The sequence below is a fragment of the Citrus sinensis genome, chromosome 4 (genome assembly GCF_022201045.2).
Source record: "Citrus sinensis cultivar Valencia sweet orange chromosome 4, DVS_A1.0, whole genome shotgun sequence".
NCBI lineage: Eukaryota > Viridiplantae > Streptophyta > Magnoliopsida > Sapindales > Rutaceae > Citrus > Citrus sinensis.
In genome coordinates, this window is record NC_068559.1 from 17500966 (window position 1) to 17525284 (window position 24319).

The 24319-nt window shown below is 35.4% G+C and overlaps 3 protein-coding genes and 1 long non-coding RNA gene across 8 annotated transcripts; 2 read left to right on the forward strand and 2 right to left on the reverse strand.

Annotated features, from left to right (window-relative positions):
• The first annotated feature begins 1603 nt into the window (after nt 1–1603).
• On the forward strand, nt 1604–3238 carry LOC102628653 (uncharacterized). Its single transcript, XR_371307.4, has 2 exons — nt 1604–2179; nt 2481–3238. It is a non-coding gene; the product is annotated as an uncharacterized LOC102628653 (long non-coding RNA).
• Nucleotides 3239–3423: 185 nt separating this feature from the next.
• On the reverse strand, nt 3424–12346 carry LOC102628161 (uncharacterized). Of its 4 annotated transcripts, none has more exons than XR_008054126.1 (14): nt 12030–12346; nt 11868–11934; nt 11627–11737; nt 10673–10868; nt 9519–9604; nt 8943–9138; nt 8757–8868; nt 7617–7744; nt 7236–7442; nt 6955–7064; nt 5656–5785; nt 5167–5316; nt 4381–4856; nt 3424–4196 (listed from the first exon to the last, which is right to left on the reverse strand). XR_008054126.1 is itself a non-coding variant. In XM_052439589.1 (13 exons), exons 1-13 carry the CDS (start codon nt 12118–12120, stop codon nt 4626–4628), a joined length of 1815 nt encoding a protein of 604 aa, XP_052295549.1. In that variant the 5' UTR covers nt 12121–12346; the 3' UTR covers nt 4312–4625. The 4 variants fall into 4 exon arrangements, 2 of the variants coding, with proteins under 2 accessions (XP_052295549.1, XP_006485098.1); XR_008054125.1 differs by having other exon boundaries at nt 3424–4228; XM_052439589.1 differs by lacking the exon at nt 3424–4196 and having other exon boundaries at nt 4312–4856.
• A 922-nt stretch (nt 12347–13268) lies between these two features.
• Nucleotides 13269–20045, reverse strand: LOC102627684 (probable alpha-mannosidase At5g13980). Of its 2 annotated transcripts, XM_015532296.3 has the most exons (30): nt 19648–20044; nt 19482–19565; nt 19297–19385; nt 18945–19119; nt 18736–18855; nt 18551–18637; nt 18402–18473; nt 18055–18168; nt 17810–17910; nt 17632–17725; nt 17376–17543; nt 17202–17288; nt 16850–16915; nt 16691–16747; nt 16343–16562; nt 16111–16250; nt 15948–16013; nt 15791–15850; nt 15635–15706; nt 15476–15523; nt 15266–15385; nt 15053–15118; nt 14719–14831; nt 14542–14626; nt 14343–14453; nt 14162–14257; nt 13998–14045; nt 13829–13897; nt 13529–13731; nt 13269–13455 (listed from the first exon to the last, which is right to left on the reverse strand). In XM_015532296.3, exons 1-30 carry the CDS (start codon nt 19843–19845, stop codon nt 13452–13454), a joined length of 3033 nt encoding a protein of 1010 aa, XP_015387782.1. In that variant the 5' UTR covers nt 19846–20044; the 3' UTR covers nt 13269–13451. The 2 variants fall into 2 exon arrangements, with proteins under 2 accessions (XP_015387782.1, XP_006485097.1); XM_006485034.4 differs by lacking the exon at nt 15791–15850 and having other exon boundaries at nt 19648–20045.
• A 2275-nt stretch (nt 20046–22320) lies between these two features.
• LOC102629883 (magnesium protoporphyrin IX methyltransferase, chloroplastic) lies at nt 22321–23715 on the forward strand. The gene is made up of 2 exons (XM_006485110.3): nt 22321–23005; nt 23111–23715. Exons 1-2 carry the CDS (start codon nt 22439–22441, stop codon nt 23510–23512), a joined length of 969 nt encoding a protein of 322 aa, XP_006485173.2. The 5' UTR covers nt 22321–22438; the 3' UTR covers nt 23513–23715.
• Nucleotides 23716–24319: the final 604 nt, after the last annotated feature.

A 24319-nucleotide genomic window follows, 5' to 3' on the forward strand; every position in this document is an offset into this window, starting at 1 on the left:
TTACATGAATAGAAACTAAATAAAAAAATTAAGTATTAAAACAAGAAATATATGTTTTGATATGAGCAAAAAAATTAATAATAAAATTTTTTCTTGTAATTATTTATTTTGTGAACATTTTCTTATAATAAACATTTTGTAATATTTTAAAATTAAATGTAAAAAGTATAGGTAAAATATTTTATTATTTATCTTATAATAAATTTTTATTTGTCATTCAAGTTTTCTTATAATAATTTTTTTATCATTTTACTAATAATTTTCTTATATATTTATTATAAGAAAATTTTCACAAAATAAATAAGTATAAAAAATTTTTATTATTAATTTTTTTGTTCATATCAAAACATATATTTCTTATTTTTAATGCTTTATTTTTTATTTAGTTTCTATTCATGTGATTTATTTAATTTATAATAAATATAAATAAAAGAGTAGTTGAAAATAAGGGTAATATTGTAAACTTACACTATTATGGGGTTTTTTGGCCATTATAAAAACAGAAGGGGGAAAAATAATATATGTTGATTACTGTAGGGGGGAAACTAGCAATCTCCCTAAAATTAAGTATATAAGTAGACAACATAACGCAAAACTACCAAAACGATAAATAAAAATAAATATTGCATAATTAAATAAATAACAAGTGGCAAAATTTATTATTAGATTGTTAATGTCATGTTTGTGAAAATTTATTATTAAAGTGTACATTCTTATTTATTGAGAAATAATAATTTTTGTGATTAAACTTTATTTTGATTTTCTAGTATTCTTTAATTTAAGGATTAAGTTATTGTAAAATTTATAATTTTTATCCACTATATTTTTTTATATTTTAATATCAATTTAATAATTAATAACAATTAATAATTATTATAATTTTGATATAATTAAATTTTATTAAAATAAAAATTATTTTGATAATAAAATTCAAACTAAACCCAAATGGTTTGGTTTTGGTTGGGTTAAAAATATTTGGGTTGGTTTGGGTTGGATCCAAATTTTTATGGTTTGGTTTGGGTTGACTTGAAATTCAACCCAAACCAACTCATGCCCACCCTATACACAATATATGTACATCCCCAGTTATGAAATGAAATTAAAACAAAAACTTGTGTTAAACATTTCTACTAATTGAAAAAGATAACTCTAATTGAGTTCTTTCCTCCACACATATTCTAGATCGAATTCTATTTGTGAAAATATAGTTAAATTAAGTTGATAGTAAATAACAAATAAATAAGATGGGTAGAGGAAGTAAAATTGTTTTAGTTAAACTTAATATTAATTGTGTCTCAAAAAAAGTATATTATTTTGTCCTTAATGGTAAATTGCTTGACATGTATTTCAAAAATATAAAAATTTAATTAAAAAAATAAAGAGTTTAAAAGTAATTTAGTAAGTTTAAATATTTTCACCCTATAATACCTAGTACAAAGTGTAATTTTTAAAGACCTCCCTTGAAATTTGATGTATTAACACTTAGATATAATGTATTGATGTAATTACAGATATTTCCTTTGTCGTTAGCATAAAAATACGTCTGGCATCAGTATAGGAGGGTAAATGTGTAAAATCATATTTAAAATTCAAAATATTTTTTTACTAGATCAATACAATTTTGACTGATTTGCCTGATGTTGACCGAACGTGACCAACCAGTTATGGCTCCATAGGCGGTCGATGGTGGTGTTTTGCCATTGCCAGAGTCCTCTTCATGCCGGTGACCAACGCTGGTGACCAACGCCGGTGACGGGAGCCTCTGAATCAGTCGCATCCACCACCAAGCATTAACCCAAGAAGATGGGTTTTGTCTCACAACCCCCACACCGGCAGTGCCCCTTTGGCCGTTGCTGATGCCACCCATCCGCCATCACCCTTGAGCCACCCCAATACCATGCAGCAACCTCTGATATCCCAAAACTCAACCACACACAGCCCTCAAAACCCTAGCTCGCGGCTTCTCACGCCGCATACCACTACAGTGATTTCTGCCATCGGTGATGGTTCCATTTTGTCGCCGTCCATCCCCTCAACCAACCCTCGTGCAGCTCCGACCTCAAAACATCTCAACAGCCATAAATTTCATCCCGCACTTGCGGCCATGTTCAACCCAATTAGATCTCGCAAACGAAATTCTCTTTAAGCCCAATACACCGCCAACATGCATTTTGTTGAAGTGGGTTTTCAAACAATTTGTTGATTCTGATGCAGTTAATTACTTTGATACTTGATAATATTTTACTAAGGAATTATTTCAGTGTTAGGGAATTTTTTATAGTTAACTTGTCAATTACTTTACATAAATGATTTTTTTTTATCTTGGAAAAAGCTATTTCCCCTGAATTTAATCCCGAGTCGCGCCCCGAATTAGAAAAACGACGTTGTTTTGATTAAATTGAAAATGCACCGTTCTCAATTTAATCTGCATCAGAAACCACACTCACACACTCTCTTACTTTCCTTTTGACAAATCACAGACTCCAACACAAATAGCAATCACGCCCACAAATAGCAATCACCCAACGGTCGCGCGAACAACCGGCACAGACGACGGAGGAGCCCACAGACGATGGACCACCGCCATCACGCGATCGAGGGAGTAGAACTCAAGCGGTGGTGCGTCCAAACTCCGACGAAATCGACGACGACGAAGGTGGTTGGAGCCGCGGTTCTTTCAAGCTAAATCGTCGGTGTTCCTGTTGGTTTTCGGCGGCGAGGATGGCATGGAAACGACGGCCGGCTTCCAAGCTTCATATCAATACCTTGATCGGCTGGTAGAGTGGTCAGGATCGTGAAATCCAACGGGGTCACGTTTGCGGGTCAGGTCGGGTTTGCAGGTCAAACCGGGTCAACTTCTCTCCCTCCTCATCCACTCACAAAGCGCCACACGGCTCCCCTTGGCCAGGTTGTTGCTGCTGGAATTTTTTTTGCTGGAAGCGTTACTGGTGCTGGAATTAATGCTGGAGTTGTTGCGGCTGGATTTTTTTTTGCTGGAAGTGTTACTAGTGTTGGAGTTGGTGTTCGAATTGTTGTTGCAATTTTTTTTTTTGTGTGTGTGAACTCCTGATTGTTTTTTATTATCTTGGGCACTTGTTGCTGCTAATATGTGTGTGTGTGAAATTGCTGCAATGAATTGAATACAACAAGTGCCCAAGTCTTGTTGGAATACAACAAGAAGTCTTGCTGCTGTTAGTGTTGCTGCAATGAATTGAAGAAGCGACGTCATTCGGTTTAAGTGACCGTTTTAAAACTCACACACCTGCTGCACAGCTGCAATTAAAAAGAAAAAGTGACCGTTTTAAAACGCAGCGTTTTGGCAAATTCAGGGTGCAAATTCGAGATTAAGTGCGGGGCATATAACAGCGCTCTTTTATCTTTTTGTGTTTTGTGATTCCAGCCAAACCTATACCCATCGATTCTCAAAGCTATATTTAATCATTTATTATTTTGGTGAGAAGAATATTTTAGTAATTTTAAAAATCCACTAACAGTAAACTTAACTTCTAAATAACAGCATGAGAGGTTTCCGTAATTATATCAATACATTCTATCTAGGTGTTAATAGGCTAAATCTCAGGGGAGGTCCTTAAAAATTACCCTTAGTACAAACTAGAAAGAAAGTCTTTTTCTGCAACAAAGATGTCCCATGTTAGAAATTGTTACTAGATGCTCACCACTACAAAGCATTCCGGGGTAGAGAAATGACGTTGGAGCACATACATGATGCCGTAACTCTGCTCGTAGTAATCAGAATACGGAAACGTCTCAAGGTTGATAGCAAAAGGTGTGCGCTTGATGGGATTCTTGCACCTTTTCCAAGTGCTCTTGGGGTAAGAGGGATTCCTGAAGTCAAATTTCAGAGAAGTAATAATACCTCCGATTTCAGTAACCCATCCGAAAACGTTCACAAATAACATGATGGAGTAACCGTAAAATCAATATTACTTCCTGTCACATTCATCAAAGCCAACCAACTTGGTAACATTCCTTTCTACCGCAGAATCGGGGGAGCCTAGACAGGATTTCTTCAGCACTGAGAATAACAGAAAATCTGAGCACTTTGTGACGGCTTATACTCGGCAACCATTTGCCAAGAACAGATAGTTTACAATTAGATGCTTGAAATCAATCCCTATTGGTATTAATGAGGAAAGCCAGAGCTAAAATCCACAGATGCTTGTTGCTCAAAGGTCCTATGAGAAATTGGATGGTCTCAGGAAACCCACTAAAATAAAAATAAGTAAATGAATAAATAAATAGCAATAAAAATCCCATTTCAAAAAGATGGATTTCATCACAAGAAAGAAGTGAAACAAAAAATTGTTTTCTCAATTATCTCCACAGCCAAAGTATAAGGGAGGACAAAGTTAGCTTTACCTATGTCAACTTGGTTGCTGATTCCTGAAATTTAATGAGCCAAAAACGTTTGAAAACAGTCTCATCCCAGAATTCTAAAGAATTATGAGGTAAGAAGCAATGGCTAAGTACATTGCCAAAATTTTTCCGCTTTTCATATGGAGATACACTATCCGAAAACTCAACAAAACTAGATTTCTGATCTTTCATGTGTTCTCGTATCTTCTTTCAGCTGGGGTAATAAGTAGAAACCTCATCAAGGAAACTCATCGCCATAACCTACTAATGAAGCCCTTTCTGTCTTTCTTCATCCTATTCTCAAGAGATGGGAAATCAATAAAATTGTAGGCAAGGTCAAGAACAATTGGATTCCGAGCTATTGATTGGAATGCTGGGGGGAAGGCCTCAATGCGTGCAGCACCTTTCACATTTGAATCACCAACAGCGGACTCATACACATCAAGTTTCTCAAGAAGAAATTTATCCACCTGAAAAGACTTACGAAGAAATGAGTCAAACCAATGCAAGGATATATGATAATATACTCCAATATAAGCACAATTTATAGATGCTTATTATACTCATGCTAACAAATTAAATAGTAAAAGACATAAATAAAAGAAAATAGTATGAATCAATTTTCTCTCCCTCCTATAGAAAAGCAACTCCCAGTATGTAAGCACAGACTAAATCAGCTTAACTAAATAAGGATAAGCTGCTTTAAGCTTCTAGTTAAAATAAAATACATGGTTAACAGATGTCATATTTATTTCTTAGGAATGAAAGAAGATGAAGGCTATGCAGTACCTTCTTTCCAGTACCACTTATCGATACCGTAGAGATTTTATTCGACAAATTTTCCGAAGCCTTCTCCTCCACCATAATCCCCTTCGCATGTTCTATGCAACTATTAGATCTGCACTCCTTGCATAATGTCTTCAACTCTTCGATCATCATCTGCAAAATGAAAAAGGAAACAGAAAAGATTTAGCATCAATTCCCAACATGCCCAAAAGAAAAAAAAAATCATTTAAAAAGTGTAGGATTATGCAACTAGGTTATCTGTCCTGAAATAAGGAGTCACTTACAGAAAGTTGCGAACATTAAGAATCTCTTTTCTACTGTAACTTGAAGAAAATTGTAAATACCGAGAATATAAGGCATATAAGCATCAATATATGCACGTGCACTTAGTTAAGAATCATCAAGGACCTTTTGATATTTAGGAAGCAAGTCATAATGCTTTTTGAGGAAGCAAAACAATCTCTGAAACTACTTTGAAAGGTATAGACGAACCTGATCGCTGTTGGCCATGCGTTGAAAATCCTTTAGGGCATTTTCGGCATGAGAACGGGCACGACAGTATAATGCATAAGCTTCTGTTCTCTTTCCAGCCAAACTATATGATCTGGCCAAGTAAAAGCACCTGCAAGAAGTACAGAGTCCAATGACTTAATAGGACTTAGGAACATTCCTTGACAACCAAATCAATTATAAATAAAATACTCCTGGAGATATGTGAGAACCTGGATCATCCATCATCTAGGCAAGAAGGAAATCATAAATGATGATGAAGACAACAAGGCCCACTCCCCAGCAAACGGACAAAACCCCCTAACCCCAACCTCAAGCAAAGAAAAGATTTGAGAAACCGGTATATAATAAAAAATTTATTAATCTGATTCACATTGGACAAAATAGTAAACTTCAAGGGGATAAAGGAAAGAGACAAAACTTCTATACCATTTTTCTGGGAAGAAAGGAACATTAATTATTATACCTCACGAATTTTAAAACAGTTCTTAACAGAATGTCTCTTTGTGCCTTAGTTTCAATGGAATTTCAAGGTACTCTCTTTTTTCAAATACATTTAAATTGAGGAGGAATTTTAAGGTAGGTAGCTTTTGTCTTTTGGAAAGGTTTTTGTCTTGGATGGGCTAAACAGTATCAACATCTGAAACATTCTTATTGGAGATACTCTCTAATTTGTAAATTCTTAAGTTGTTTTTGGGGCTAGCGGACGTCTTGTTCACCTTTTGGAAATTTTTATATATTCAATCTACTTGGCTTTGTTCCCAGAAAAATGTGGCAACAAAGCCAGGCATCCTTGATGCCCTTATAACAGATTTTATAAAGAATTAGCTAAACAATCCTCATAGAAAGTCAACAAGGACATGTAACACAGGTTACAGGTTCTTCCAGCAAAACCCCAAACAAATATGATGTGCATTTTCTACCATAGCAAAGAATTCTAACAAGATGAACATCTATGGACAGGATGTAGACCAGAGTGATGGCAACATACAGACAATACTGAAAATGACACATTAGAAGACGTGTAGCACTGAAGAAGGTGAGAAGAACCTAACCAAGGTTTTAGTTGGAAATGACAAGGGCTCCAAACTTACCCAAACTAAAAGGCACAGCAAGATTTGAAAAATAAATTGCAAATCAAGGCATAACTCGCCCAACACAAATTGGAAGGATTAACTTAAGAAGACATTAGTGTGATCCACAGTTGTACTAGTAGATGAAGCAATTTAATTAAAAAGAGTTCAGTCCAAGCGAACAACAAAGAATTATAAAGAATCATACCTTTCAGCACGGAATGCTAAACTTTTAAGCTCACACTCTTCAGCAAATTTTACTTCTTCAGGTTTTCTCTCTCTTCCAGAACTAACTAAATCAGATAGATCAGCTGTATTCTGTTACAAATAACATAATCAGATAGATCAGCAGTGTTCTGTTACATATAACATCAATTACAGAGAAATTAGCTATCAGCTCTCAGGTAGCAGCAACTAGCAAACTCATCCCAGCATCTTTTCATGAATAAAGGCATAACAAGAATGCATACATATAGAAAGACTGTTAACCTGTAATAAGAGATCATATAAGCGAACAAGTTCTTCAGGCTTGGTAACTTTCCCAGTTTTGTCATCACGTTGCTTTGTGAGTTTACCCTTCACAATGCTAACCAACAACTGATTCCGCTCAATGGTACGTTGCCCTAGTACAGCACTAACAGCTTTGTCAAGGCCAAATAAGTCATCTTTTACATTTTCGGCATTGCCTGCACTTGCCTATAATAGACATCAGGTCAGGAATATCAGTCAAAAAGAAGAAATGAATTGTACACACAAGTTAAAGAGCGGGGAAAAAACCAGCGACATCACCAATAAAAACTCAAGCATAAAAGTACAAGGATATCATCTTTTATCATTATGAATAAGAAACAATTGGTTAATGTTCCATACCAAGTCACTACGAATGCAGCTCCTGGCTTCATGGTATGCAGTAAAAATTTTATCAAAGATGACTAGCTTTTTCTCTGCAGGTAGGGAATCCGCTGCTTTAACATGTAAATCCTTCTCCAATTCTTGAGCTGAAAAACATGTCATTTGAATCAGAACATGAGACCTTGTTTGGACTAAACAGCATATGACTGATGACGAAACTTCAGAAACATTTCACAGAATTTGCCACAATGACCTGGAGGGATATCATCATTCACTAATAGAATGAATGATGCATAAACAAGATTTTCAACCAATATGCAACTGCCACTAATTTGCTAGAGTTTAATTAACCGAACAAAAGTGCAGACTGCATCGAAAGGAAACAAACAACAAACACATAAGAATAGGTTCAAGGGTAAAAAGTACACAAGGCTTACAGACTTGGCATCAGCTTTATAATTGGTTTTTCAATTTGGGTAGGAAACAGAACAGCAGCATTTTTCATTTAATAATTAAATTCATGAACTGCTTGAATTATTAAAGACTTAGTATACCCAGAGGACATGACAATATACTCAATGCTCAAATTCAAGACCATAGAACCATATTTGTCCTGTCCCCACCCAAAATATTGTCCAACTATATTGGAAGCATGATAGAACAATACTATGAGATTGTAGCATAGAATAGAGAAGCATGTATACCCTTCAAAAATGTAACAGACAAACAAGGATTGGTATTTTTTGACCGAGCACCCCCTAATAACAATGATATATTTAATATCACCTTTCCCTAAAAAAATTTCCCTAGTCAAAAAAGATATTCAATACCCCAGAGGACAAGTGAAAACACTTTTCTAATCATCACCATCCACTGGAAGCCAGTTTGCTGATAATTGAAATAGCATCAATCAAGGCAAAAACTATTCCAAGTACCTTGCAATTAGTTAGCTTCAAGAAACCTGTAAGTTAAATAGATTTCATCTACCTCATTAATTACTAGTTGATAAATTCAGGAGCTCTAAGATCTCTTGTACTACATTTGAGAAAAGCAAATTCACCCGGAGAACAATAAGACTATAAGAGATGACAGCAGACCTAAGCAACAAACTGTACTATGCTGCCTGTGAATCATTATCAAAGGAAACAAATAATCAACCTTTTAAAATGGCGACCCGAGTCTTTGCATTGGATATTGGAAATCTATGGCCAAGCCAGTGAAACTCAGTCAGGGATGCAGCCTGTTGAGACCTTGCCTCTGCCATAACAGCCTGCAACAAGAGAATGAAAGCATCAGCACTCATCTCAGCATATGACTTGTTCTGTTTACAGTATTCAAACTTACCTCCAACTTTGATTTGAAAAGATCTAGTGCAGGACCTTCCATCTCGCCGATTTGTAAAAGTTCAGAGGTTTTTACATTTGATTCACCAATTTTATGTAGGCAGTAGCGGATGCTAGGTTCTAGCTCCTCAACTCGCTCCCGGCATAAAACTTGATTTTCTACATCTCCATATTTCCCAAGTTCTTCATACACAGCCCTAAAGATTATTAACAAAAGCAGCAGAATAAAATCCCATCAGTATGAAGAAAGAATAGTTAGTCTAGCTTCCTGGTTTATTAAACCACAGCAATCAGTATGAGAAATCAAACAAAAAGTGAGGAAATAAAGACGAAAAAAGGCGGACTCAAAAAAGAAAATATCACAAGAATTCATAACATGAATCCCTGAAGCAGTCAAAATACGCTTTTTTTTTTAATAAGAAACTGGTCAAAATACGCTTATTTATCTACAATCAAGGACTTCTAATCAGTACCTAAATCGAAATTCACTGATCACAGTGAGACAAAGGATATATTGTTTATGGAAAGGCAACAACCAATGATGTCCATATATCATGTTCCAGAGACAAGGATTAACCTGGCACTTTTGAAATTCTTTAATGCAGTTTCCCAATTCTGATCTTGTTCAAACAACAAATTCCCTTTCATGTAGGAAGCATAAGCCTACAAATTAAAAACAAAACAAGGTGAATAAAACAAATAATAGCAAATTAAAAAGGGACAATGGGAATAATCTTAAGGCAATCAGAATTTTAACTAGGAGTACTGAAGCATTTGGAATACATAATAACTCAGCTGTAATACAATAATCAACTAATTGATTAAATGCATAATGGTGGGAAATAGGTCAGGAATACACAAGCCTTGCATGAAAATCAGACAAGCCTTGAATGACTTCTTAATCTCATACATACCTCAAAGTAAGGGGCTAAAAATTTGATCATTGAAAAATGCCTTGTAATAGGGCAAACTCATAACCAAATAAAGACTAGGCTTATGCTTGGAGTCAGCTCCCTTAAAATGGCTTCTCAAAAGATGACATGAGAGATAAACCTTTAGTTTCAGTCTCTAATGCCCACAAGGCACAAGCCCCATCCACTGATACACACTAAGAAAAATATCGTGCATAACCAAGACAATACATTTATTTAGTAATCCCAATGTTCTTCACGCATTTTTAAAGAAGAAAATTGAGTACTATATACAACATTTTTAAGTCCTATCACACACATGTCAAATTCCATTTCAAAAAAGCGATAGCCATCAAAAATTTAAAAGGCCATTGGATGCAGTGATAAGAAACTGCCACAAGGGCCTCCTGTTTTCGCTATCAGCGTACCACTACATAGCAGCCACTCAATGTCATTAGTGCATCCAACAAAAGGAAGACTAAATATAAACTCTTTATAACTTTCCAACAAAATATGCACAGATGTACCTAGCAAATAGTTTATAAACTTATCTCATCAGTACAATGACTGAATAATAAAGTCCCTGAAAGCTCCACAAAAACCATTTGAACAAAAATTACCACTGTCACAACACAAAGTAAGAAGAAAAGTGATTTCCCAGGAGTTCATGGAAACAATGCACTCACTCTATCCACACATACATGATTTGCACTAAAGAAACATTATTGTTCAGGAAAAAGGTATAACTACTTTCTTTTTCTCTGTGTCCTACTAACAGCCATCACATAAGCAGCCCAAAACAAGCTTATTACAGACAAACCTCAGCTTCCAAAGATGTTCTTGGGTCTGCCTTGATAGCACACAAATTCGAGAACAGGGTGGCCCATTTGACTGCTTTCCTCAGTCTTCCAATCAAATAGATGCGTTGCCGTGCGTTAGGGCCATCTGGAAGCTGTCTTTTCTCCATGGCATGGCTCCAAGCTCTCTCTGCCGTATAAAGAACCAGATGAAGAAACCTAATTTGAATCAAATAACACTAAATGTTAAACATAAACAGACTACAAATAAGTTGAAGTTTTTCTCTCTTTCAAACTCCAGTAGATGTTCTTTTATAAATTATAAGCCACAAAACAAGGTTCTATTTAATCAATAAAACAAGCAACACCATGCTCCATTAATTTAAGTTTGCTAGTTTCATAAAATTAAAGGAAAAGAAATATAAACTTGAACTTCAACAAACGTCCCATTAATTATGATAATATTTTATTTGACTTAATCCCATTCATATCTCAAGTTTCACAAGTAAAGAAATCAAGTTTGCATGTCTAAAGAAATTAAAGGAAAACACTTAAATTTCAACAAAAGACCCTTTAGTGACGATTATCTTTTTAAGACTTAATCCGATTCATATATCAAGATAAGTAAAGAGAGCAACCAATCTCAACCAAATTATGTAATCCCAACCTTTGGTTATGTCTTACACATCAAAGCAACCAAATTGCCAACAAACATTCTTTGGATATGCTTGGGATTGAGATTGGAAACGCTAACTATCAAGTATGATCGACGGATGATAGGTTAATATTATCTGGCGAGTAAATATGAATGTTTGTGGCAAACACTATAACTGCTGTCGTTTCAAATTTAAGCAGAGGCATAGCATTTATAACTTATAAACATACGATTAGTAGCATTTGATTCTGTTGAAGCCGATTACAATGAGAATGAAATAAAGCATAAACCAAAAAGAAAAAGACGAATAAATGAGACACACCTCACTTCAGTGACGGTGGATTCAGTAATGGCCTTTCGTGTATATTTACCACGGCCATGGGTAAATTTCAAGGATTTATAAAGCCTCCTCAACCTAGCAGTGCAATACCTCCTGTATTTGACATTTAATCCAATCAATTTTAAATTCACAATATAAAACAAATTTCACAATTCCTAAACTAATAAAAATAATTTCAACATTGTTAAAATATCTAAAATAAAAATATCATCAATATAAGTACCGATAGCGAGTGTAGTCGCCATGCCGCAATCCATGCTGCATCTGAGCAGACTTGAGAAGCTGCAGCACTGTAGCTCCAAAAAATAAATAAATATAAAAATAACGTCAATTTTTTTAAATATAAAACAGATTTATTTTTTCTATTGTTTGGTGAAATGCTAACCGTTGATAGAGAATTTGGAACCGATCTGATCGGAATTGCTGGATTTTTTATCGTCAATTTCCATAGCCGATGTTTCGCTGTTTATCGCCATGCTACTGATCGACAAATTAACTAAATCCTCCGTCTGGAGAAAACGATGTCGTTTTAAATCTCAATGTGGCATCGAATTTTAAAGTCAGTGCAATTTATCATGAACTCAAAATGTAGAGTTTTAAAGAAAGAGATCAGATTAGAGAGAGGGATATGATAGAAAAGGCGAAAGAGAGATGACGGTTTTGAATCGTAGGGCAAATCTTTCAAATGAAATCCGAGCCGATTTCAAAACCGGATTTTGGGTTTTGATGACATCGCCGGGTTAACCGGTTCTCTGTGCCTATATTTTTTGAGCCCGGTTCACGGATTTTGCTGCATCGTTTGTACTCGATTTTTTTTTTCATTTTTGAAACAATGAAACTCGTAACCTTATAAATCAGTATTTATTAAGCATATAAATGCTTTTCTATCATTAAATAGTCAAGGATTTCTATCTCCTTTTCAAAAAATTTATGTTAACTTTTTTTCATAATGTGAAACTGTGAATGGTGCCAAATTTATTAAGTTAATTTTATTTTTAAGCTATTTAGACATCAAACGTGCACTAGTTAGCATGGAGTTGGCATCAATTGTTGCTTGTACAATTTTTCGGATAATTAAAAAAAAGAAATAATTTTCCATGGATGAATAATCCATAATTTATTATTGCTTTTCTTTGTATATTATAAGTCCAACAATTAAAACTCAAAATTCAATATGTAAAATCCAACATAGGTCCAACACATAAAATATCATAATAAACTCTACAGCCACATGGGGAGACTTTCTTAACTTAAGAGAGAATGTGTCAACCAATTTAATTATGTGTTATTTACTGTAATTTGTTATTATTAGAAAACTTTACGTCGATTAGATTTTAGATGATTGATTATATCAATCCCAACCACAGTTGTGGGTCGTAATTTGCTATTGTTAAAAAAATTTCGTATTGCTTAGATTTTAGATGATTAATTATATTATACATAAATTAAAAAAATAAAATTATTAAGAAAAAAAATAAAATTAAATAAGAACATTACTCGGCTAGCAAAGCTTGTTATTAAACTTAATATTTTCTTATTCTTTAGGACAGCTTTTTTTCTCATATTATTGTTGTTTCCATTCTTTGTCTATTTAATTCTTTCATGAATCGCAAACATGAGAGTGTAGAGACAATTGACAATATATTATTGATCATTACAACAATTCGCCTAGGCAGAGCTCTATGAGAAGCCTAAACTAGTTACTTATTTTAGACAGCTAATGACAGACATTACGGTAGCGAAAAAGTTGCCTTCCGACGCAAGTTACTCCGCCGGTATAAAGCATCTGAGAAACTCCCCCTATAAGTTACCTACAAAAGGAGGAAACCTATAAGTAATAAATCACATTCGCGAATACTTATAAGTTCATAAAGCATTTCATACCTTTTAGAATAAAATTCGATAACGAAGGTGCGGATTTCCATTGGAGCAAGTTCAACAACCAATTTTGCTGGATCAACAGGTGATCCTCTTACAGCCGTTGGTTGTTCTTTGGAAGAGCCTTCAACTCTCCACACTAGCCTCTTCTTCTCCATCACAGCTCTTTCTTGATTAGCCGATAGGTTCATCTCTGTTACTTTGCTAATCTAAGAGTAATGAAACAGAAAACATCATTAATGATAATTCATTACTTAATGCTACTAGTAACAAATGAGTTTTGTTTGTGTAGTGATCTGATTCTACCTTCTTCTTTGGGAAAACCTTTTTCAGTTCTACACTTGACATAACTGATAGATCTGTGTCCTCTTCAATCTTGCATTACAAGGCACCAAAAGGAATATGAAAATGTTTTCTTTCTAAGACTATAATAGATTTTATAATTGGAGGTTGGAATAATCAAATAACTAACTACCTCATATAAGTGTGCCAATCGAAGGAGAATCTTTCCAGAATCCAGCTCCTGCAGAATTTGGGGCAAAGTGATAAATTTGAACTCATTAAATCATTAATACGTGGGCACATACTTTATTTCAAGTAGTCTATAAGAGACAGAAAATAAGCAATGTGACATAAAACCTGTAGGGTTATCAGTGCAACATTATCAGGTAAAACATAAGTGGTATCCATCGCTGAGTAGGTTGCTAAATGAGAATTTGCCCAATGATCTCCATCCTGGAAATATTATGACCAACTTTATGAGTAAGAAATAGATCACTTTATATGTTAGCTAGAATACTCCAAATTTCTTGCTTTTCACCTGCTCTGTGAAGGCTAATAGGAAGGGAGAATATATCTCTTGCCCAAATGATCGGCGCCACTTAGCAGCCTCGCCTACAGGATCTATTCTGAGATAGTACTTTCCGATAATCTGTAAGATGTACATTAAGTAGGCGAAACACAGGTGACAACTTTTGTATCAGTGAAATAGTTATATAAATCAGTCAGAGTGGGCTTACAGTTAGTCCTTCACATTTGTCAAAGACACAAACTGTTTCATTCAATGCCTCAGAAACTCCTCTGTTGTCATCTGCAACCAACCTCCTGCTCATAGAAGGATCCCATTTAACATGTTTGTAACAATCAATGATATAGGTATAACAATGCTATGGGTACTATGGGTATGGAGAACAAACCTGTGAAGCATCAGTTCCAATTGACCATCAGCAATACTTGATCCCCCCACTGATCGATCAACCAAGATTGAGAGCTCTGAACTATTATCTTTCATGTAAATTCCTAGATTAACCTGAAAGGAGCAAAAGAGCAAACTTCATAAGTTATGCACAAAGAGATTAATCTTAAATCTTTTACATCTGTATTGGTCATCCAGTCATGAGCACACAATCTTTTGTAGGGACCTAGCATTTTAGCATACACTTATATTTTATGAATTTGTTGTCCATGGAAGATATCCAGAGCATTATGAGACAATAAAATGAAGTGGTTACACATATAAGATAAACTTACTGGGTAATAATTTCCGGCAATAGGTTGATTCACCTCCAGGTTCCAATCTTTTCTGTAGTCTCGAATCTGCAAGAAGTGAATATTTTAACTTTATGCACGATCACAGATTTGAATATTGATTGATTCTAGAACATAGAAAGATTCCAGATTCCAAGGTGCTATTCATAAACCCTCCAACCATGTGTTAGTAATCAATGTGAGCTGGTAACATACCCTTTCAATAAAATCACGACCACTGGAATCTGTATAGAATGTCTTGTTGCTAATCACATTTGACGTAATCTGAGTCACAACCTCTTTCCCAATCCCATCATCAATAGGTATAGGTCCAACCTGAAGTTGATAAAAAAAATTTGTTGATACAAGTCTCCAATATGAATCGTCTACTCTTGATTATACTAAGTAGTAGTGCAGTACACTTACAGTAAACTCAATTTCAGCATGATCTTTTCCCTTGTACACCCTAGTGACCTGTTTATGCATGCATTAAGTAAATACCCACCATTTAGTGAATGATTTGACGCTGCATCGAATATTAGAAAATAAATAAAGATTAATGCTCCTTCTGGCGAGTTCATTCACCTGATATATCCAAGGATTGATCCTCTGATGCACTTCATCCAACAATGGTCCCCGCAAAATGGTGAAAGAGAGCTGAAATTACTGGCAGCTCCTTAGTTTTTCATTCATTACATATAAATTGTTCATTTTTTAATTTCTTAAAAAGAGTCTGAGTACCTGCCCTTCAGGTTCGATAGGATATGTACCATTTGGACGAAAAATGTATGCTCCAGAGGGCTTCAACAATTCAGTTAACACATTTGTTTGCAAAGTTTTAAGATATCATCACCCATCAGGAAACTAGAATAAGGATGGAGTAGTTATATATAGTTACCTGAAGATCTTTACTTCCATCGTCTCCACGATAATAGATATATGATTGCTCTAGCAGTTTGTTAACCTTCAATTGTGAAATGATTCAAATTACATATGAAAATTAGAGAAATATGTAAATATACAATTTGAAAGGGAGAGTCAATTTCCAAACAAATACATACCAAAGTTTTACTATTGATGTACTGCGTAAGTTTTGCTCTTTTTCCAGAATATAAAAGTTTCAGGTTTCCTGGACCGACTTCTATGGTATCATTTTGACGGATTTGTGACTTGTAAACAGTTCTCATCCCTGAATGAGAAGCTGCAATTCCAAATTGAAGGTTAACAAACTGTTAGAAACCTTATACTCTGTCTATGTCACGTGTTACACACTACAGCAATCACATTCATAACCTGCTTGTTTGGCACTTGAGATGATGTAAGTGTTGAAACCAAGAGGTGGTACAGATGCTGAAAATGCAAGCCAATAACTTGGGGTCACATTCGTGGATTTTCCCAAATAAGCTGTAGAATAGCTGTTTCTTAAGCTCATAGAGTCTTTCAGAAGAGGCAGAAGCTGAGATTCAATTACTTTTCCTTTGGAATCCTTAACAGTGACATTCTCATTAATAACCTGCAGGGAGATTAAATAAGTTGAGATGATAAGTAAAGAGGTTGAAGACAAAAAGAAAAAGTCGGAAGAAAATACTTTCAAACTCTTACTGGCTAAAACCTAAGATAAAGCATAGTGAAATCACTCACAGGAATTCTTATTATATCCTCTCGTTTCCAGCCTAGGGGATTATATACAACAACAACCTGCAGAACAAATTACCTTAAGATTTCATCCACAGCAATTGGAGTAAGATAATAATCCTTTCTAAATAAATCGGATAAAAATATTCAAGTGTTCTTACTTACCAGGCTCTTCCCACTAGACAGATCAACTTCTGATGGAGGACAATAGCTTATATTCAGAAGTGGACACTGAAACAGCAAAAAGAGGAGGAGGAAAAGCGATCAGCATTCTTAATTTTAAAACCTGGGGCCTAAGAATTGCTTTAAAGAAATGCATGCTACATTATGCATTATTTAAATTAGCATGTCTTGCAATGTGCTTTATGTCATGGCAATTTTGAAGCACACAATTATCCGCATCACAAAAGTTATTTCAAGAGTCTTGAGTTAGTGCGTACATAATTACATACATTTTATAATAAGTTTATAATTCTACACGCAGAGTAAAAACAGCAGCCAGTGAAAGTAAATTTGCCTGTTGAAAATTAGTAATTGGGTTGACACAACCATTCTTTGAAAACTCTGTTAGGCATGCAAGTGATGCTGCAACAACCTTTTCAGCCTGCAAGAAAAGTTATCAAGAAACATTACAGTTTTAGCATGGTGAAGAGAAATAATACAAGAATGCTAAAGAAGGTGAAGCCTCAACCTCAGTGTAGCCAATTGACAATCGTTTCGCATAATCATCAGCTACATGCTGCTTCTCTGTACCACTCACTGCATCATGATGTTGCACAAGTGCTAAGGCATCAGCCAAAGAGTCAGTGCTGAGACCAACTTCATTCCTTCCCTTGAAGAACTCCAATTGCCTTGCTGCCTGTTTATTTATTTAACAAAAGGAGCATCATGCATCTATCTTTTTTTTCTTTTATGATGAAACAATTTAGAAGACAAATCAGTCTTACAAGGTAGTAGGCACTCATTGTTCTGACATAGCCTTTGAGAGCTGGCCTACTTGTAAAATATCCTGTCCAATAAGCATTTTCACGGTCTGCATATCTGATGAATGCATGCATATGTATACACACAGATCAAACAACAAATGGTGAATGGCTATGAGTAGTTAAATTAAGTATTACTCACGGAAAAAAGTCATCGGTCTTCAATGGCCAGGACTCATTTGCTGCATATTTTGCGTCAATGTACATCGATGGGGTCGAGTACAGAGCATTGACACGCCCATCCTAGATACATTCAAAACCAGCACTTCCATTGAACACAGAAAAGAAGTGTTTGGGAAGCCAAGTCCTAGATAACTTGGTAATGCATTACAATCACTAGTCCTAGATAACTTGGTAATGCATTACAATCATTATGGATGTACTAACCTGATTAACATAATGGATAAATTTGTCCATCTGCCGGAACCATGTGTGTGCATATTGATACTTGAAGTCCGTCCCCATAGTCCACATGATATGATTTGTTCGAGTTATATTTGCCTAACAAAAAAAAGAGAGGGAGAAAATTAATGATCTTTGATAAAATTGAACTGCTGCTATTGCATCCACTGAAAATCATTACATAAAGCAATTGTCACTGGTAAAGAATTAAAATATGTATTTGATATCAATTGAGATAGCAGCACTGCATATCTGCCAGTTAAAGCCAATGCATGTGTGTCACAGAAGTGCAACATATTGACAAGCTTAGTGTGTGAAAACAGCTAACTTACTTGTGCTATTGCAGCAGACACAAAGTCATTAACGCGCTCAGGGACATTGTAGTCAAACAAATTCATGTCATCCTTCAAGTCAAAAACAAAAAGTCAGAATTTTACATATATATTTGTGTAGATATGTCAATGCTTGTCATAGAGATTACCTGCACAATAGGCGAAGTATCGCCAACTTCAAAGTAGAAATTGTCCGATGGAGGTTCATAATTCTTAGGGGATATACCAGTCATTATCTGCAAAAGAAATTAAAACACACATACATAACATTAGCACATGGACCAGTTTGGTTAAATTAACGAAAACAACCATGTGAATGGCTTAAGTAACTCACCTGAGCAGATGAACCGAGACTCTTAGAGGCACGCCAGACAACCTCCAGAGTCTTTTCGTTTATCCTTTTAGCTCTGTCTTGATAATCAATTCTCGCAAAGAAAAGAAAGTCGAATCCAACCTAGGCCAATAAGGAAGCTTTTGTGTTCACCAATTTGTTGCATAAAGCATGTGGACTAGTGAGGGAGTTAAAGAGATCGCATATAATACCTCAGCGCTCAACAGGTAAGCCTGCACTGCAGAATGCCCAAATGGATCAATTTGCCAACCAATTCTTGGAGTCACATTGAATTGTTCTTTGATGTATCGATGCCCAAGAGTTGTCTGATCGATCATGTCAATGTAATGTGGGGCTGCCTCGTCGTGCATGCACATACCCCCATTTCTGCACACCAATAATGAGAAAATCACAACCCAGAAAACAAAATTCCCTTTAAAGCACTAATCTTCATTCTTCAGTAATCCATTGTCAGTGGCTAGATGCTACCGCAACATAGTTTTAAGAAGAAAAGCTTCTTTATGATATATAGATTTTAACACTTCAAAGATAGGAGAATGTTACATTAGCTCAAGTTGACCGGAGTTGACCAGCTGCTTCACTACATTCTGAACTTCCTCACTCTGGTCTCTCCACCACCTCTGGAAGAATGCCTATACTTATCGAGAAAACAACAAGTCCGTGGGCATAAATTTCCAATAGGAAATCAAAACTTAAAAAACCAAAAAAAAAAAGCCATGAGTGATTGCCTGTTCAACATATATGAACTTCCTGTTCTTATCAGCCACCAGTGCCGGAATTAGAGAATCAAGCACATTTTGCACACAAGCCACCTGCATATAGGCATCCCATTAATCATCAAAAAAGAAACCATTCATTTCAATAAAAGTGAGTGCACATATAAAGAAGAAGAACCTGAATGCTGTTATTGGAGCCAACATAATATTGATCCACGGTTTTCAACCAACCAACATCATCATGCGAATGGGGCACCAAATGAACATTGATCTTCCCCGGCACAATCCCGGCCGAGGTATTATACATCATGTACTTCGACTCCACGCATAATAAAGACAAAAAAAAAACCACTACTAAGCAAACTTGATTCACCATTGATGACTGTTGATGCCCAGTTAGCACAAACGCTTAAATTTGAGCAGATAAAGTAAACCAAAAAAAAAAAAAAAAAACTCAGCCGAGAGAACCAAAGTCAGTAGTATTATCACTTATTTTCTTGTTTTCTAATGGCTGGCCTGTGAAAATGAAAGCCAAGCTCTTGATAATTCTTGTTTGTCTTTGTGAGTGATGGAAATGGAATATTGTGAGCCCAGTTGTTTTAGTATTCAGAGTCGTTATCGAGTCACTATGTGTCTGTGAGCTTTATCAAGACTTACAGTCTTACAGAGCCACGTGCATGCAGTTAAGATTTAAATTACAGGTATATTACAATCTTATGAAAGGATTAGCATTTAATCCAAGGAAATATAATTAACTTGCAACTTTAAGATTAAACGGAGAGACAATGAAGGGCGTGTATGTTTGAAAAAGTATTTGCCCGCTTCTACTGTGACCAATCGTTTATCATTTGGTCTTGGCCAGCCAATAGCGTGGCACCCCACGCTTTTACTGTTGTATCTAAATTTGATTTTCTTCCATTTTTATTAAAGATTCGCCATCTTGGATTTTTTATTTAAAGAATTTATTACACATATGTGTGCTACTATTTTTGGAAAATCGTGAACAATCTAATAAATAAACAATTTCGTATTTCGATAAATTAATTTATTCAGAATTTATATGAACATTCAGGTTTTTGTTATCTTATCTTCTAAGTTGGGTTTGCACCAATTATTCCCTAGTTATGCAATTAATAATGGTCAAAGCTCATACCCCACCTTTTGGCTTTGTTGGTTGACTGTGACGTGTTATGGTCTTGGACAGACTATAAGATAATTAAACAATAATATTTGATAATATTCTGCTCTTAACAATAATATTCTGCTCTCATCAAAAAAAAAAAAAAAACAATAAGATTTGTAATCTTTAACAAATCTTTTGTATCGTTTAGAATCTGCTTTTTGAAGTTTTCCCTCGTTCATTCATATTGCGATTTAATGATGCTATGAGGAAGTATTTTAAGTGTGTTTAGTATATTTTATTTGATTAGTATAAGTTTTTATTTATTTCATAAGTTCATTTTAAATTTTTGTTGTTGTTTAAATTTATTTAATATAATTTTTGAAAATTAAATAAGTTATTTTGCTTCTATTAGTAAAATTTTAAATTTTGAGATTTTAGAAGTAGAGGTTGATTTTTTAAATATTTAAAATATAGTTTACCCATTTAATAATCTTACTTGATTCATTTTATAATATAATTTTAAAAAACTTAGTTATTAAGATGATTTTATAAATTTTAATAAAAACTTACATTTACAACCAATCAACTATATATTTTTTTTTGTAAAGCCCGATTGGGAGTCAGAGGATCCATAGTACCTGCAGCCCCACGGACTTAATATTCATCATTTTTGAAAGCGGGGGGAAGGGATCTCTTTTCTGCAACGGAAAAAAACGGAGCAGATTTGACTCAACACAAACAAAACAATACGTCTAAAAAGTGCTTGTTTGGTTCGCTCTATTTGAAAAGTTATACCAAACATAATCTAAAACTAATTAAAATAAAGAGCAATGCAACATAAATCTCAATGAGTTGGCACCATCGTGCAATAGAAAAATAATGCAATAAATTATTTAAAAAAAAATTAAAATTATCTACAGCTTAATGAGCAAGCTAACTTATTAGGATATTGTTTCTAGATAGATTTTTGTGGATATTTAAAATTATCCAATAAATTAATTATAAATGATGAAAACTGAGGGTAGCAATTGAGTTGATGAGCTGAATTCCTGTCGAATTTTAAACGAGTTTCTTCAAAATTTGGCTAACTCAGAATTAATCTATTTTATAAACGAATCAATTTGCTTAACTAAAATTTTAGTTTGATTTAACCTTAAAATAATATATAATATTAGATAAATGTTATGTACCATATAATATTTATGTTTCATTTTGTCTTTTTCTAATTCGATTACAATATTGCGCTAGAAGTTAACCGTGTTTATTAACCTAAATTGTTTAAAATATAAAAGTAAATAAGTAATTCATTTTATTAATAAGTTACCTATTTATTAATTGAATTAATTTTCTAAATATAAACCCATTTACTACAAATCGAATCGGGTGAAATAAATGAGTACGGACTCAGCATCCGTAAAACTGGGTTACACTAAATGGGTTTGTTCGGTTGTAATTCACCGTTCAAGCAATCGAATCAAACATGATTTTTACTTTTTTTTTTTTCAGTTTTCATTTTACAATAGAAGTCTGAAAACACAGTATCCACTATCCAACACATTTTCAAATTAAATATTAGTTATAAACCATTTCAGAAACAACAAAATCAAGGGCCCATGAAAGCATTTCACCTTCTATTGGTCCAGCCCAAGAAAGCAGGCCCCACAGAAATAAAGCGCCCATGAAAATCTATCTTATCTCCAACGTCAATAATTATCAAAAACATCACCAACTGAGCCACTCCCCACTCGCCACGTCACCACGTAACGACCTTACCCTTTTCCCCTTCCCCTCTCCCTCACCGGCGGGAAACACAAAATATCACTGAAACTTAAAAAAATAAAATAAAATGGCATTCACAGCTTCACTGTCTTCCCACATTCCATTCTACAACAACTCCTCTACACTCTCGCCGAACCGCGGCAAAACAAGTAAAACGACGCCGCTTCTGTGCAAACCAGTAGCTGCAATTCCCCCACTCTCGACCGCCACCACCAACTCCGTCCCCGACCTATCCACCATCGCCGTCATCAGCGGCGGCTCAATCGCAGCACTCGCCGCCGTCCTCTCCCTCGTCGACCCCGAGCGCCGGCGCCAGCTCCAGGCCGAGGAAGTCGGAGGCGGAGACAAAGAGGTCGTGAGAGAGTACTTCAACAACTCGGGGTTCCAGCGTTGGAAGAAGATTTACGGCGAGACCGATGACGTTAACAGAGTTCAGCTTGACATTCGGTTAGGTCACTCGAAGACCGTTGAGAATACGATGCAGATGTTGAATGACGAAGGCTCGCTGAAAGGAATTGCGGTTTGTGACGCAGGGTGTGGGACCGGCAGTCTGGCGATTCCGTTGGCGAAACAAGGGGCGATTGTCTCGGCCAGCGATATTTCGGCCGCAATGGTTGCTGAAGCTAGGAAGAAGGTAAAACGACTCGTCGTATGTTGCATTATTGGAACTTGGAAAATGTGATTGTTCTAAAAATTAAAAACATTTGATATTTTATCCTTATTTGTTAAATTTATGCAGGCAGAAGAGGAGCTGTTAGCAGACAATGGAGGGGAAGCACCAGTGATGCCGAAATTTGAAGTGAAGGATCTAGAGAGTTTAGATGGGAAGTACGACACAGTAGTCTGCTTAGATGTTTTGATACATTACCCACAAAGTAAGGCAGATGGGATGATTGCTCACCTTGCTTCATTGGCTGAAAAGCGACTTATTCTTAGCTTTGCGCCAAAGACATTTTATTATGATTTGTTAAAGAGGGTGGGCGAGTTGTTTCCTGGGCCTTCAAAGGCAACGAGGGCTTATCTCCACGCCGAAGCTGATGTGGAGAGGGCGCTACAGAAGGTTGGGTGGAAAATAAGAAAGAGAGGCTTAATCACCACTCAATTCTACTTTGCAAGACTTGTTGAGGCTGTCCCTGCATAGAGAGGGAGGTGAGGTTAGATTCAGATTTTACATTATTGCACTTTATTTGTTGCTAGAAATTGTTAGGAAAGTTCTCGTGCTTCGTGTGTAAACCCCTGAGTTCTCCTCATGTGTTATCACTGTATATGTATATTACTTCATCTGTAAGGTAATTGGATGTCGGCATGCCTAACTATGAATGCAAAATGGCAAGATTTTGATTATCTAAAATTTCGTTGATATCATCAACCTGTTACCTTCAAAGTCTCATTGACGAGAGATTGAGTACCATTTTCTTAACTCACATTAAAATTTTCAAGCAGAAATGTATATGTTGTTGTAAAGAATATCGAAAACTCAGAATATCACTTGGTATTGATTTTGATAGGGAAAAGATAAAGCCAAAAAAAAAAAAAAAAGGTCCATCAAACGACTTAGTCCTTGAATAGATCAGTTTTCGAAATCTCTCAGTATGCTTCCTCTGTTAGCAGTCACCTAATGTTGGAAAAGATGGTTTTGGGGACCTTTGTAGATTGGAGAGCCTTTTTTGAGCTTGGGTGTGAGAAAGATTCTAAAAGCAAGCATGAGATCTGTCATCAACTCCATCAGAATGTTTTTCTCGTACGCCCAGCGATGTTGTAATTTTAGAAGAATCTCTTGAATTACGTAGCTTTCTCCTATAACTCATTACCAATTCTTAATAGACCGTCTATGAGTTCGTTCATGGCAGCAATCAAGTTATCAGAATGCTCCTTCGTTTGTTCCGTATCAAGTAGACAGTTGATGTTTCGAGCTTCAACTAGTGGCCCAAACATTTAAACTTCTATA

Bases quoted from the DNA above. Each gene is read 5' to 3' on its own strand.
- LOC102628161 (XM_052439589.1), bottom strand. From the start codon at position 12,120: ATGGCGATAAACAGCGAAACATCGGCTATGGAAATTGACGATAAAAAA. The intron at 11,935-12,029 runs GTTAGCATTTCA...TTGGAGCTACAG, and splicing joins TTCCAAATTCTCTATCAACG to TGCTGCAGCTTCTCAAGTCT. The intron at 5,786-6,954 runs GTATGATTCTTT...TACTTCTTGCAG, and splicing joins TTAGCATTCCGTGCTGAAAG to GTGCTTTTACTTGGCCAGAT.
- LOC102629883 (XM_006485110.3), top strand. From the start codon at position 22,439: ATGGCATTCACAGCTTCACTGTCTTCCCACATTCCATTCTACAACAAC. The intron at 23,006-23,110 runs GTAAAACGACTC...AAATTTATGCAG, and splicing joins TTGCTGAAGCTAGGAAGAAG to GCAGAAGAGGAGCTGTTAGC.
- LOC102627684 (XM_015532296.3), bottom strand. From the start codon at position 19,845: ATGGTGAATCAAGTTTGCTTAGTAGTGGTTTTTTTTTTGTCTTTATTA. The intron at 17,289-17,375 runs GTTGAGGCTTCA...CTTTTCTTGCAG, and splicing joins TGTCAATTGGCTACACTGAG to GCTGAAAAGGTTGTTGCAGC. The intron at 13,898-13,997 runs GTAGTTAGTTAT...TTGTAATGCAAG, and splicing joins GATTGGCACACTTATATGAG to ATTGAAGAGGACACAGATCT.